Source organism: Conger conger, chromosome 8 (assembly GCF_963514075.1).
Source record: "Conger conger chromosome 8, fConCon1.1, whole genome shotgun sequence".
Classification (NCBI taxonomy): Eukaryota; Metazoa; Chordata; class Actinopteri; order Anguilliformes; family Congridae; genus Conger; species Conger conger.
This window is the reverse complement of record NC_083767.1, coordinates 53,633,607-53,647,344: the sequence shown is the minus strand read 5'-3', so window position 1 is coordinate 53,647,344 and position 13,738 is coordinate 53,633,607. Positions and strand designations below refer to the sequence as shown.

Sequence of the window (13,738 nt, the reverse complement as noted above, 5' to 3'; positions counted from 1 at the left end):
TTTCATGGTGAAGTTCTAAACCAACAATTTGGTTAAACAGAAGATTAAGGTAATAGTCCGGTGTTGTATAGCACTAGTAGAATGTGAGCATGGTATTACGCCTGGGCTCCAGTCTTGTTAATGGGGTTTTCCTCACCTGAGTGTGTATGTTTCTGTGTGTTTCTTTAGCCTTACAGAGCATGGGTCTTGTGACACAGTGGAAGAACCCAGTGTGTGTTTGCCCCTCACAGTATATGTGTGTAAACTAATGGAGGGAGAACAGTTGCTCTAACCCTGTGTGTGTGTGTGTGTGTGTGTGTGTGTGTGTGTGTGTGTGTGTGTGTGTGTGTGTGTGTGTGTGTGTGTGTGTGTGTGTGTGTGTGTGTGTGTGTGTGTGTGTGTGTGTGTGTGTGTGTGTGGTCCTAACAGTGTACGTGTGTAAACTAATGGAGGGAGAACTCTAGCTCTAACCCTCCGTGTGTGTGTTTGGCCCTACAGTGTACGTGTGTAAACTGGCCGAAGAGGAACACCCCTTGTTCCTGCGTCTGGTGGCGGGGCCCAACACAGACTCCCTGAGCTTCGTCCTGAGGGAGCAGCAGACCGGCGAGGTCATGGTAAGGGCTGACCTCTGACCTCTGAGGCTCCCTAATGATATCACCCCTCAGAGGAAGTGACATACTGTCATATGTAGCAAGATTATCTTGACTTGTCTGGTCCATTGAATGACTTGAAATGGCGATTAGCTTTGTTGATATCCAGGCTGATGGTGGTCAGTACTGCAGAATGCAGTGGTCTGTCTCCTGTATAGTGACCCGTCCCTCTCTCCTTGTCCCTTCCCCCAGTGGGACGCCTTCTCCATCCCGGAGCTGCATAACTTCCTGCGAATCCTCAACAAGGAGGAGGACGACCAGGTGCAGGTCATGACCATGCGCTATGCCAACTACAGAGAGAAGCTGCAGGAGGCGCTGCGGGCCACCGGGAATCATGGGTAACAGGCCCATGCGGCGAGAGGGAGGAGGGCGAGAGAGTGCAGCGGGACCTGAGCACGTGTGTGGGCCACTCACAGGGACTTGATGTGAGCAGCTTGCCGGACTGTGTCGCCGTGTGTGTAATACACGGGAGGAACACCAGAGGGCGCTGTTGCTGTGGCGGACGGCCCTTCCACCACCTGAGACTTGTTTTTTTGGGAGCACCCGGAGCACTGGGAGGTGTTACCTTTGAGATGTCACACGCCTTATCCCGCAGCTTTAACTTTTACACATGCACCCTCTCATCTCTCCACTTCACTTCTCCATTTACCTTTATTTTAATCGGTTACCTCTTAAACGTGAATGATTCAAGAGGGACGTTGAATCTCTTTTATATCACTTTTATTTAATTGATGGAAGCAATGGTTTGTAAATATTTCTTTTTATTATTTTAATTTATATGGTTGAAGCTTGTTTTACTTTCTTGGTTTTATTTTATTTTATTTTGGGGAGGCATGGAAGCAATATTTTAATTTGGAGGGGGAGAAGACATGCAGTTATGTCTGAATAAAGTCTGTGCAAATTTTAATGTGGAATATGGGCTTTCAAACGGGCAACATGGGCTAAAGTTTCTCTTTGCAAGTGGGTTAGTAAAGTCGTCTGCCATTTCAATGAGAGAATGCTGGATAAGTCTGAAGACTTTTTCAATCTGCTTCTGATTAAATTTCCCTGCAGCTAACAGAATTCCAGCTAAAATGGAAAGATTGAGGAAGATATAACATGCAGATGACAAACTACTAATGGGGAGAGAGAGAAAGCAAGAGCATGGAACCTCTAATAGATGGTAAAACAGAGCTAGGCATGAAACGGGTTTGTTTGGATTAACGGTTGAGGTAAAAGATGGCAAAGTGTTGGGTGGATTATTAAGCGGACTGACCCTTTAGACGTAGGGCTGTCAGTGAGGCAGAGGATGTTTGGTGTGAGAGGTCGGTCAGTGCGGGGTTGAGGCAGCTGGGAGTGAGGCTGTGAGTAATCTCTGTATTAATGACTGAAGCGCTGTGACCTCATCTGTGTGTGGAGGTCAGTGAAGCTGAATGCGTGGGACAAATGGATCATGGGAAGTTGATAGACTGGTGTAGAGAAAGTTGAAATTAAAGGAGGCTGTAACGTCAACCCCCCCCCACACCATAAGAATCCTAAGCCTGTCCCTTAGTAGCAGGTGAATGTGGGGGGGTTGGTTGGAGCGCACATGTTTTGAATCTGTTTTATGTGTCTGCATTATCCTGTTACTCTCCAGTACCAGCTGCCTTTGATCCCTATTACTGTAACACAAGATGTGTGACCACGGGGGATGGAGCAGGCGTCAGTCAAATGTGTGCGTCTGAGGGCCAGGCTGTAGAGCAGGTGACTGAAGGGAGGACACATGAGCCTGAAGGAGAGGCCAACCAGGGCACTGCTGCAAGTACGCACCCCTGTAATGCTCTGGCCCTGGTCTGTTGGACGGGCAATCTGATCTCTCTCCCCTTTTTCACAAGTTTAATTGTAGTGGTGCAGGAACCAGAACTACGTGCTCCTCTGACCTCCATTATGTGGCTGCTGGCTGCAGGCAGAGAGAACTCCCCTTGCATGTCCCAACTGCCCAGATGTTTGCCACTCCCTCCTGGCCTTAGTGGGGTGGGGGGTGGGGGGGGTTTGGTCATGCGATTTATACAGTCATTCTTTCTCCACAGCCAGCGGATGTACTCTGGTATTTCTGTGTATAGTAAAGACTTGCCCAGTCACTTTTATATAAATTATACAAAGTGCACTTTTGAGTAGACAATCTAACAATGGGAAATGGACTTGAGATGTCACAGCACTATGCACCAATTGTAAGTAAACCAGTAAGTTGCGCTAAATGAAAGATGCTCTCGTATACTAAAGGTGAAAATGCACGCGCTGGCATTTCACTTCTTTCTGCTAGTACTGCATGATGATTTTCTGACTGGTACTGCATCAGTGTGTGTAGGCTGTAAACTTGCTTTACAAACTTTCTGTAGACGATGCACATTGTGGTTATATGGGGGCATCTAGTGGAGGACTGCTGTAACTGCACATTTTCTCAGCCATTTTCAATAGTCTTAACTATTCTTGCCTGTGAAAAGTTGAGAATCTGTTAATGTTATGTACTGTTAATTTTGATGGAATTATATAACCAAAGACTTTGTGCAAATGCACTCTAATTTAAGGTGACAAGTTTTGCCTGGTGCAAGAAGTTGGATGACCCACCAGCGTAAGGGTGGGTATGCAGGCTTTTTCAAAGATCTACCCATGCTTGGCTTATTTACTCTTAAAGCACTGGGTAGCCAATATAAATTATGTTTAATTATAATTTAGCCAACTGTTATTTCCCCCGTTGTTGATGTATGTCTTTTAAGCTATTAATATATTTGAATATGTTCTATTAAATAGTGGTGTGTGCAGTTTAAGTGCACTGGGAGTTGTGGACAGCTGCCACTCCTCTTGCGAAAGCAAATGTAGAAATTGCTTTAGTATATGAGACCCTCATTCTAGAAAATCTTGGGCACTTTATTTCTTAATTCAGGGACCCCCCTATATCCTGTATGAGTATGTCATAACACACAGTTGGGTAGTGACAATATGGATGGGTATTTGTATGCTGTCATGAATGCTAACATTGTTTTTGTCTAAAACTTTTCAAATTATACCAAAATAAATCTCCCCTTTTTGGATTTTAGTGATATCAAAGTTACACTGTGAATATAATTGGTTTTAAGGACAGGGGGATATTCATGATTGCATTTGTATGGATTTTAAAGTCAGATTAATCATATTATATTGCATGCATTATATCTACTAATGCATATCCTGTGGAGCTGTTAAGGAAACACTTAGGCCAGTATTGTCCCGAAAGAGAGAGGAAATACTAAAGCAAGACCGTATGATAAGGATGCTTTTCTATTATTTGCCAAAAATCTCAAGGTTTCTTCTTGCTACGTACTAAATTTGTACTGGTAAAGGGAATCCACTGTGATCGAAGCCAAATGGCTTCTGCTTAGTTTCACACTGGGCTTAAATATGGGTTTATCACTCAGAAATATGGCTGTGTGACTCGCTAAGGAGTGTTGTTTCAAAGAGAGCAATTTTCTTCAAAAATATTACCTAGTTTCTGGTACTGCTGACATTGAGATGGTGATGGTACAAGGAACGATCTGTAAGGTTGGCTTGCAAGAAACAAGAAATACCTAAAATTTGTGATACAGAGATGTTGCTGTTCTATTTATACTGTTGATGCGAGTTGATGCAGATTTATTTTTGTAGGTAACTGATATTTCATTTGAAATTGTTACCAAATATGGCTTTTTGTAAAAGGCCTGGATTCATTTATTAAACTTGTGATTAAAAATTATGTTGTGTTCTCGTGTCTGTTCTCTACTAAGATTGTATCCCTCTAATTCTTCCTGCAAAACTCGCCTGAAAATTCGAACGGAGGAGTGAATCATTTACACAAAGGCGTTTCAGTTGGGTGTAATCGGATTTAAATAATACTAATACTAATAAAAATTTTAATTAAATAATGCATTCTTCTTGCTCACATACCTTACCTTTCTCAAAGACTATGCAACATTATAACATAAATATCCTCATCCTTTCTACTTGGTACTACTTGGTTTCCAGACAGCCCGGATCGTAAAAATCAAAGGACTCGACAAGCCACTTAAACACTTTTGCAAGTTAGGAATGCTTGATTCATGCAAGTTATGCTGTTATATTAAAGTATGTTATATTAAAGTATATTTAACCTCCCACAAACATATTCAACAATTGTGAGGTTCCGTAGCGGTTTCAAAAGACGTATTCAGTGTGACGATATGGGTGAGCCTTTCCGCGTTCTTTTGAAAGCAACGGAACTCTCCACGTCCGTTTGACACAGCCTAAAGCCGTGTGTCCCCTGGATGAACCCAATGTAACTGCCAGATAGCTGCGGACGAATCGAAGCCGGTTCTTTCCTAGCGAGGAATTGCCAGTCCACCTCAACGCTGCGCCTGTAGACAAAGGGGCATAGCCATGTTCGCGCATAACATACCCTCCCACACACCCAGCGGACTCGGAGGTATACGGAGTTAAATTTAACGAGTTTCACGGCTGTTTTGTAACACCTCATATGAAGTGTTGGGCTATCGCAGAGAAAAGAAGTTAAGTGCACACGGAATAAAGTATCAAAGGAAAGACCGCTTTGTAGAACGAATAATGTAAGTAACGACGTTTTTTTTCCGGTTACTGCATACCTTGTATTGTAGTTTATGGGATTTAATCAGAGACCGTTTCCACAAGTAGAATTACGTATTTTTAATCATATCATTGGAAAGCAACACTTTAATGTTTAGAAGTTTATTTCGAGGTTATACACTTATTTTTGCAATTTCCATGCTATTTGTTTTAATTTATCTACCAGCATTAAACCTGCTCTTTATTTCTACGTTATCCAACACGCCACATATTAGTTTGTCATTCTCATTCATACTTTTCATAGATTGTACTTCTGATGTTTGCAGGATTGCGGTATTTCTTACGATCATTTGATACTTCACACATAGGCTTGGATTATTACGTGTAATCGAATGTATGAGGAATCGAAAGGGAATTACACAACATTGCGCAGAAAACGTGGTCAGCGCCACTCCCCCTCGGCCCATGTCTGTTTTGCCGGTCACCGTGAGGAGGGCAAGGGTCTCTGGAGTCTGACAGCACTGAAATTCTACACCGAATGCGACCAGCAAATATTACCCACAAAGTCTGCTGAAGACCTTTCCTGAATAAAGTCAATTTCTGCAAAAGTATTCCATAACTTTTATCCCCATGGTTTAGATTATGAAATTTATCCAGACTACTTTGGTTAGCTTCTGTTTTTTGCCAATTACCCCTTGATAAAATGTTGTTATAATTTTTTGGGCCTTTCTCTTTCCAATTTTGAAATCGCGATTTGAACCTCTGGTCAGTGATGGCTCATAAATCCATGCAAGGTGCACCTGCAGTCTGAAACTTGCCACAGCACCCAAATGGAAATGTAACTACTGGCTGCTACTGGTCTGTGAGCATCTGGGATGTTCTGGGAGGTGCTAATGCAGCAGTAACTTCACATATCCAAGGGTAGCCTATTAGGTGCGGGTACAGATTTTTTTTTGTCTGGGTCTTCAGTGTGTATGCAGTGGTTTCAATCGTTTGAAACGGCAAGTCTGGCAGTGCGCCTTCTGAAGCTGCGTATCTTTAGTTAATATTCCCTTGGGATGGGCTTTGAAGGCTGATAAATAATTCATTTGATGGGAACAGGCCATTCAGCCCATCTAGACTTCATGATGTTACTTCTGTCTAGAGCAGAGGTGTCCAATCTTAAAAGGGCCGGCGTGGGTGCAGGTTTTTGTTTTAACCCAGCACACCTGATTATACTAATGAACTAATCGTGGTCTTTAATCAAGACCTCGATGAGTAGAATCAGCTGTCTTAGTCCTGTGCTAAAACAACAACCTGCACACACACCGGCCCTTTCTGGATAAGATTGGACACCCCTGGTCTAGAGAGAGAGAGTACATAGCACTATGTCATGCCACTCCATGCATTGACACGCATCCTTTTTTCAATCTGTCCGGTCTCAGCTTCCAATGTCTACAGTAGTCCACCTTGTGTATATACCCCCCCCCCCCCCCCCTTCCATCTCATTCTTTTTGTAAGATTCCAAGGGCAACTCGAATAAGTCATCCATACATTAAAAACAAGTCTAATGTGAAAATAATGGTTATAAGTACACTAATGATGCATCCTCACCAGAAGAACATATTTTATCATTTCATGGAGATATGTAGCCAATTTGTGGAAATGAATATCACTCTTGCATAACTTAAAATGATAATTTAATTTTTATACTGTTCCAATGTCTCCTTGAATTTAATATAGGCTTTGGCCACCTGTGTATTAATTCGGAATAAATAGATTTTAACCATGAAGGAATTACATAACGATGATGACCTGGTGCACAAATCAGCATTATATCACGGTAATGGTTTATTTGTGTTATGAGTATGTAATTATGATCTCATATGACTTTTCATTCTCAAAAAAATGTGTTGATCTAATTTTCGTCCATACCGTTCATATTTGGGACAAAACTGTACACAAAAACCCATGTTGTGTCCTTTACATTCTGTATTGTTGAATCAGACACGTGAATCAGATCCTGTTCAGACAGGTTTGGCATTTGTTGGTTTTTGTTGTGTGTGGTTTAACTGTGATGTCTGTCCTCTCAGGACACAGCGGTATGCGCTGTTTGTCGCAGCTCTTGCTGTGATTGTGGGACTATACCTCATGCCCTCTCCCATTGACCCAGAGCCATTCATGTGAGTCCATCTAATGCAGAGAATCTTTTCTCCGTGTTCACTCGTAGATCTAGATTGAGCTGTTTCTGTTTCTTTCTGCTTTTTTTCCTGGCTGGCTTTCTCCAGGTACTTTCTCCATGTATTTATTTATTTATTCATTTTATTGGTACTTGCCTGCAGATTTGAGGGCCCCCCACCGGCCCTTGAGGGCCCCTTGAAGGTGAACAACAGGCTTCAGTGGGGTCACAGGCTCTTCTCTGGGCAGCTTAAGGGGCCTGAATCTTTTACTGCTGATGAAGAGGGTGAGTTATGTATGTGTGTTAGACGCTTGGTTGTATGGAGAAAAAACAGCCTTTCACAGATGCCTTTGGGTTATTTTTGAGTATTTCTCTTATCCAGGTTTCCTTTCACCTCCTGTTCTCTTGAATCGTTGTCCTTATTTCATTCGGATTTGGCACACTCATTGGTCCTTGTAAAAGTACCTTCCATTGCCTGAGGTGCACGGCCATGGTCAGTGCCATCACACACATCATTCATTTTGCACATTGTATCCGGCATTGGCCGAGCGAGTGGGAGCTTTGTAGCTCCCTAACAGCTTTACCTTGGTGGCCTCACACAGACCTGCTCACCATCCATACCAAAATTGTGTCTGTTAAACTCTTTGTTCAAAAACCACCGATATCATGGTTGTCAAATTAATTATTTCACACTTCATTTTCACACAGCTCTATTCACACTTGACATTTGACTTCATCATCAGACACGTGTAAACATACTAGTCATGGCCCTATGTCTGTGTGAGCAGTGGTACCATTGTGCCCTGATAATTGCATAATTTCAATGAGATGAGGTCTCATCTAAACAAGATTTTTGCTGAAATGGGATAAACATTCAGTCATTCTAACATTCACTATATTTTTCAAAAGTGGTTTCTAGATGTTTTGACCACCGCTCAACATCACTAGCCTGTGGTAGGCCTGGTACTTGTCCATATTAAACGTGACAGATTTGTGTCAGAATGAGCATAGCTCTCAGACGCTGGAACGTTATGGTCTTTAGAAGGTGCTAATTCGGCTTTGGCAGAGTACTTTCTGTATCTGACATGAGCAGCCCACATGCTGTCACATCCCACACCCCCTTTCTCTTTGCCTCCGCAGGGAACATATACACTGGCACAGTGGATGGAAAACTGTGGAGAATCCACCGGGATCAGTTGTACTTCATCACCCAAATGGGGCAGAACATCCCGGAATGTGGTCAGTACAGAACAAACAGTAGAAGGAGAATACATTGTGAAAATGTAATAAAAAACTGAAAAATAATAAATAGAATGTTAAAGGTATAGGGTGTAAAATAAGCGTAATTACAGTGATCGTGTGATGATAATAGGGGATGGAGAATGAATGAATGAACATTTTGAATATGCATTTATTGGTGTTACTGTGGATGTTGTATGCACTTGTGTGGTTGCATGTTAGAAATAAAATACTTTGAACTGATGAACTGAACTGTTGAACTGATGCAATGAAACATGCATCAGGATAAGAGCGTCTGCTAAATGCCACGTAATGTAATGTAGTGAATTAAAGGCATTGCAATTGCACGTGGTGCAAACTGATCCAGTAGTAAGCCAGGACTCAGGACTCTTGGTAGGTAAAAATGAGTTTAATCAAATTATCAGGCTCTCATTAGACAAGATTTCACAATTGAATCACTTGAATCATGATCACAAAAAGATAATATCACCAATTTCATTAAGTCTCATGCTGTTTGTATTTCATGAGAATCACTGCAATCTATTGTCAGTGTTATAAGTGCAGTGCCAGACTGTGCTGTGCTGTGTGAAATTCAGTTAGGTTTTATAGGCAGTAAAAAACACATTATCTCCTAGAAGTTGGTATGAGGGGAGGGGAGGGGAGGGCAGGGTAGAGGGCTCAAGGTCTCAGAGTTCAGAGCTATCTCTACAGCCACCCAGAGGCCTTCAGCAGTGGTGCCTTCAGCTGTGCACTTCATTAATCACAGGATTACATGCATCGCTCTAAAACTAAACCTAGTTAAACAATCAAAACATGTATAATGTATAGTTAAACTTATAATCTGCAATTAATCTAATTGTTACTTTAATTAATAATTGAGTTATAATACAATGGTTAACTAAACATCAATCAATACTTTATCTGATGAATTATATAACTTTTCATGTCTTATATAATTTGGTTACATTTTTCACTTCACCACATGTTAGATTCCTTTGTCCCAGATGAAATAGAATTAAACTATTTCTTTTTTTTTACCCAGCTGTTATTACAGACGCCACTAACATGGAGACATCGTGAAACTGCACTTAGGTTTTCAGTGGAAGTCACTGCAATGCTGGGATCGACTACACAAATATCGGTTTAAATAGAATAATTTAGCCAAACGTGGCTAATCATTTTACTTGTAATCAGGGCTGGTCATGATTTAGTGCTTGACACATGCATGCATCTATAAGGAGGCCAATAGCCTTTGTGCTACATCAATGGCCAACACGCCGGCAGTGCATATTATCCACGGTGAAGTGATCCTCAATGAGCAGTGTGGTCTTTTTTAAAGGGATGGCCTTTCAAAGGAACACTGATGCCTTCATTAGAACCGCAGGCATTCTTCTGCTTCTTAACACCGAGATGAAAGAGCAGCAGGTTTTATTAATAAATCTTCGGTCGGCACACTTCAGCCTGAATTATATATGATACCAAAATGGGCCCTTTATGATCGTCTTTTTCTTCTTCTTTTTTTATTTGTATTTCTTTTTACAATTTTTTATCAAGTTTTTCCTCCCAGTTCTAAATTTGGCGGTGAATAGTTTTAGCCTATCCTAACACTGCATCCTCCTCTCCGTCCCAGGAGAGCCCAGGCATGCAGGCATTCTGTTAGGCCCTCACTGCTTCCTGTGCAGCTGGTGGAGGAGTTGCAGTCGTGCTGTAAACACTGAGCATTAATGGTGTGTGTAGGGACCAGTACAGACCATGAGCCGGTGTGTGGCCGTCCTCACGGGGTGAGGCTGGATGGGCAGGGACAGCTCATCGTGGCAGACTCTTACCTGGGTCTGTTCCGGGTCCACCCGCAGAGTGGAGAGAAAACCCTGCTGCTGTCCAGCAAGGAAGGTACGCAAACCCCCTACTCACACACACGCATACACACACACTCAGACGCACACGCACGCACATGTATGCACACACGAGCACACAGATACACACACACACACACACACAAGCACACATACGCAAACCCACACACACTCACACAGATGCACACATGCACACAGATACACACACATGCACATACACACACACGTATGCACAGACAAAATGCACACAGAAACGCACGTATACACATGCACACACACGCACACATGCACGCACACATACACACAGTCAGACACACACGCACACACAAAGACATACATGCACACATACACACACACACACACACACACACACACATACACACACATGATCTGCAGCCTCACAAATGTGCAGTGACTAATCGTAGCCTGGATATATTCCAGACCAGAGGTAATTGTAACTTGTTATTATTGTGTTCACAACACTCCCTGAAGTCATTCACCTGTAATTATAGGATGACAAATTGTTCCATTGGGCCAGGTGCTGACGGGATCCCGTTTGGCTTTCTAAACGGTCTGGAAATCTCTCGGAACGGCACGGTGTTCTTCACCGACTCCAGCAGCAGGTGGGGCCGGAGGCACGTCCGCTATGAGGTGAGAGCACAGCTTATCGCACGTCGCTTAGCAACAGTGTGCCCCTGTTGATCGCCATGTCTTCCACTTGGCCCTGAATCCGAGCCTAAATCTCTCCAGAGCCCTTGAATCTGGAATTATCTAAAGACCGTATGTTACTTTATGCCCTAAATACAGAAAAATCTGAATAAGACTAACGAAATAGAAGTCATATGTGGGAATATAATGTGTGAAAAGATTCCTTCTTTAGGTAGTTTTTTTTCCCCCCTCGTTTCTCGGGTGGAATGTCCCACACTGTTCTGACAAGTGTGGGCCTTTCCTTTGGTTTTTATGCTCATTTCAATTTAAATTCTCCCTCTTGCAGGTGATTGAGACCAACCACCTGGGGCGTCTCCTGGCTTACAACCCAGAGACAGGACTCGTAAAGACGCTTCTAGACTCCCTCTACATGCCCAATGGCATTGCCTTCTCACCCGAAGAGGACTTCCTGCTGATGGCTGAGACCAGCATTGGCCGAATACTCAGGTAAGGTCAGCACAGGGGTCGGAGTTCAGGGGCTGTGAGGAATTTGAACCCCATAATCCAACGGTGTGCCTCTGATTCATTGTCTCTGCACATCTCGTTTTCAGCTCCACTCATCTAGATAAACAGGATGTCACACAAACCTTTAGTTTCACACAGTCTTTGATTGATCCAAGTTGGAAAAAAGCAAGTGAAAAGGGATAGATGTCTGTTTGAGTATACTGTTCATTGTCTGTTGGCTATCCTGTGTACGGGACCTGTAACAGTTATTGCTTCTATTCATGTTGTTTTTGTAACCTTGTGTCTTTGCACCTGCTGCTGCAGGTACTGGTTGAATGGACCCAAGGCTGGCACCAAGGAGGTTCTCTTGAGCAACATGCCTGGTTACCCTGACAACATCCGGGCGAGTGACCGTGGCACGTTCCTCGTGGGCATCACCACGATCCGATTTCCTGGCCGGCTCCTGCCCCCCTTCCTGGACCTAATCGGGCCCTACCCCGCCATAAAGCGCCTCATGACCAAGGTATTTATTCTCCATAATCATTTTATTCAACTTACACCGAGTTATTTTTATTTAATTTAGTGGAGAGATTTGCGTTGTTTCATTTAATTTCTGTAAAGCCAAACCATGGAAACCCACGGGGGAAACTCTGTGAATGCAGGGATGTGCAGTTTGGGTGACACATACGTCCAGCAGTGACACAGGAGAGTGGCATAAACACAAGAGGAGGAGTCGTTGTTTACAGTAACTTTACAGCAGTGGATGAAAGTACAAGTAGTAAAGTGACCAAAGAAAGGAAATCAGTGTGGCAAACCATGCCGCGGTGTTCTGGAGCATGTCTATGCTATGGGACCTGTTATGACCACCAGTCACCATGGGAGGCCACTAAATGCACCAAAACCAAGTAAATCTTTGACTTTAATTAAAAACAAACAAAAATATAAATATCAACAAAATGCCTGTGTACAAATTTTACATCATCATCATAAAATCATAATTTTGGCAGCCTAACTTCCAACATACATTTGAGTATTTTTACACAACAACACAAAGCTGCTCTGTGAGCAGGGCTGAGATCGGCAGCGTTTGTGATTCTCACCGGCATTATGTGCAGCAGAGTGTCCCTGTGACCTCTGACCCCAGCTGTCTCAGCGTGAAGGGGCCAGCGTGAAGGGGCCAGCGTGAAGGGGCCAGCGATAAGACACAGCGCATGTCTCTGTTCTGCACCTCCTCCCAAGCCCCAGGATGACGCAGCGTGTAATCCCATATGTCAGCAACGGGGAAGGCCATCTGTGTTTTCGGAGGGTTCTCGTTTGGAGCTAGGGAACACAAAGAGGTCCTCCCTAAAGGAGAGCTCTGTTCAGTAACTATAGGGCAGAGCCAACCCCAGCAGCTACGGTACACATTACGCAATAAGTGCACATTCAGCAAGGCACTCAGTGGTGCACAAGCCTTTATACAGTGTAAACGTTTTTATTTGTTCCACTCACAGCAGGAACTGTTAATACTATTTCTAATTACTACTATTTCTGCAATAAATTTGAGTTGTTACACAGAAATATCTTCACAACCACTTTTTAACATTTATCCTTTTACTATGCTATACATACTACAGGACACATTCTCACATAAGACTGTTTGACTAGATTGTCCAGTTACACGCTGAGCATACCCGCACAAAAGTGCCGTACCGGTACCTTCCTCTCTCTCCCGTTTTCCACGCCAGCAGACCGTAACAGCCCGTTTCCCGTGTTCCCAGGTGGTACCACTCGGCTGGTACAGCGCCCTGCTGCCCAGATACGGTCTGGTTCTGGAGCTGGGCCAGGACGGGGAGGTGCTGGGCAGCCTGCACGACCCGGACGGCAGCCTGACGTGGGCCGTCAGCGACGTCTTCCAGCACGGGGGCCGGGTGTACCTGGGGAACACCGAGCTGCCCTTCCTGCCTGTGCTGGAGGCCAGATAACACCGGCTCTCAGAGGGCGGCGGCGGGGGTCAATGCAGGGGGGGGGCCCAAGGACCTGGACCCTGCCCGTGCGCTGTACATAACACAGTCTGACGGACTGCAAGAGCAAAGTACAACTCCGTCAAAGTCAGATACTTCTGCTCACCGGTGGGCAATTTTTGCTGACATCATTTGTACCGTACCTTAGTTATTAAT

The 13,738-nt window shown here is 43.7% G+C and overlaps 2 protein-coding genes across 4 annotated transcripts in view; both read left to right on the top strand.

The window, feature by feature from the left end:
* Positions 1–4,356, top strand: part of rassf3 (Ras association domain family member 3) — a 51,960-nt gene extending 47,604 nt beyond the window's left edge. For all 3 annotated transcript variants that reach the window (XM_061252944.1, XM_061252945.1, XM_061252946.1), the window contains 2 exons: positions 478–593; positions 822–4,356. In XM_061252944.1, coding sequence (XP_061108928.1) covers positions 478–593; positions 822–971 — 266 coding nt within the window. In that variant the 3' untranslated portion in view covers positions 972–4,356. The remainder of the gene's footprint in view (positions 1–477; positions 594–821) is intronic.
* Positions 4,357–5,056: 700 nt separating this feature from the next.
* Positions 5,057–13,543, top strand: zgc:194209 (uncharacterized protein LOC570908 homolog). Its single transcript, XM_061250701.1, has 9 exons — positions 5,057–5,200; positions 7,250–7,339; positions 7,499–7,620; positions 8,476–8,574; positions 10,312–10,464; positions 10,966–11,078; positions 11,422–11,582; positions 11,904–12,102; positions 13,340–13,543. Coding segments are annotated over exons 1-9 (1,143 nt in total). The 5' UTR covers positions 5,057–5,198.
* The last annotated feature ends 195 nt before the right edge of the window (positions 13,544–13,738 follow it).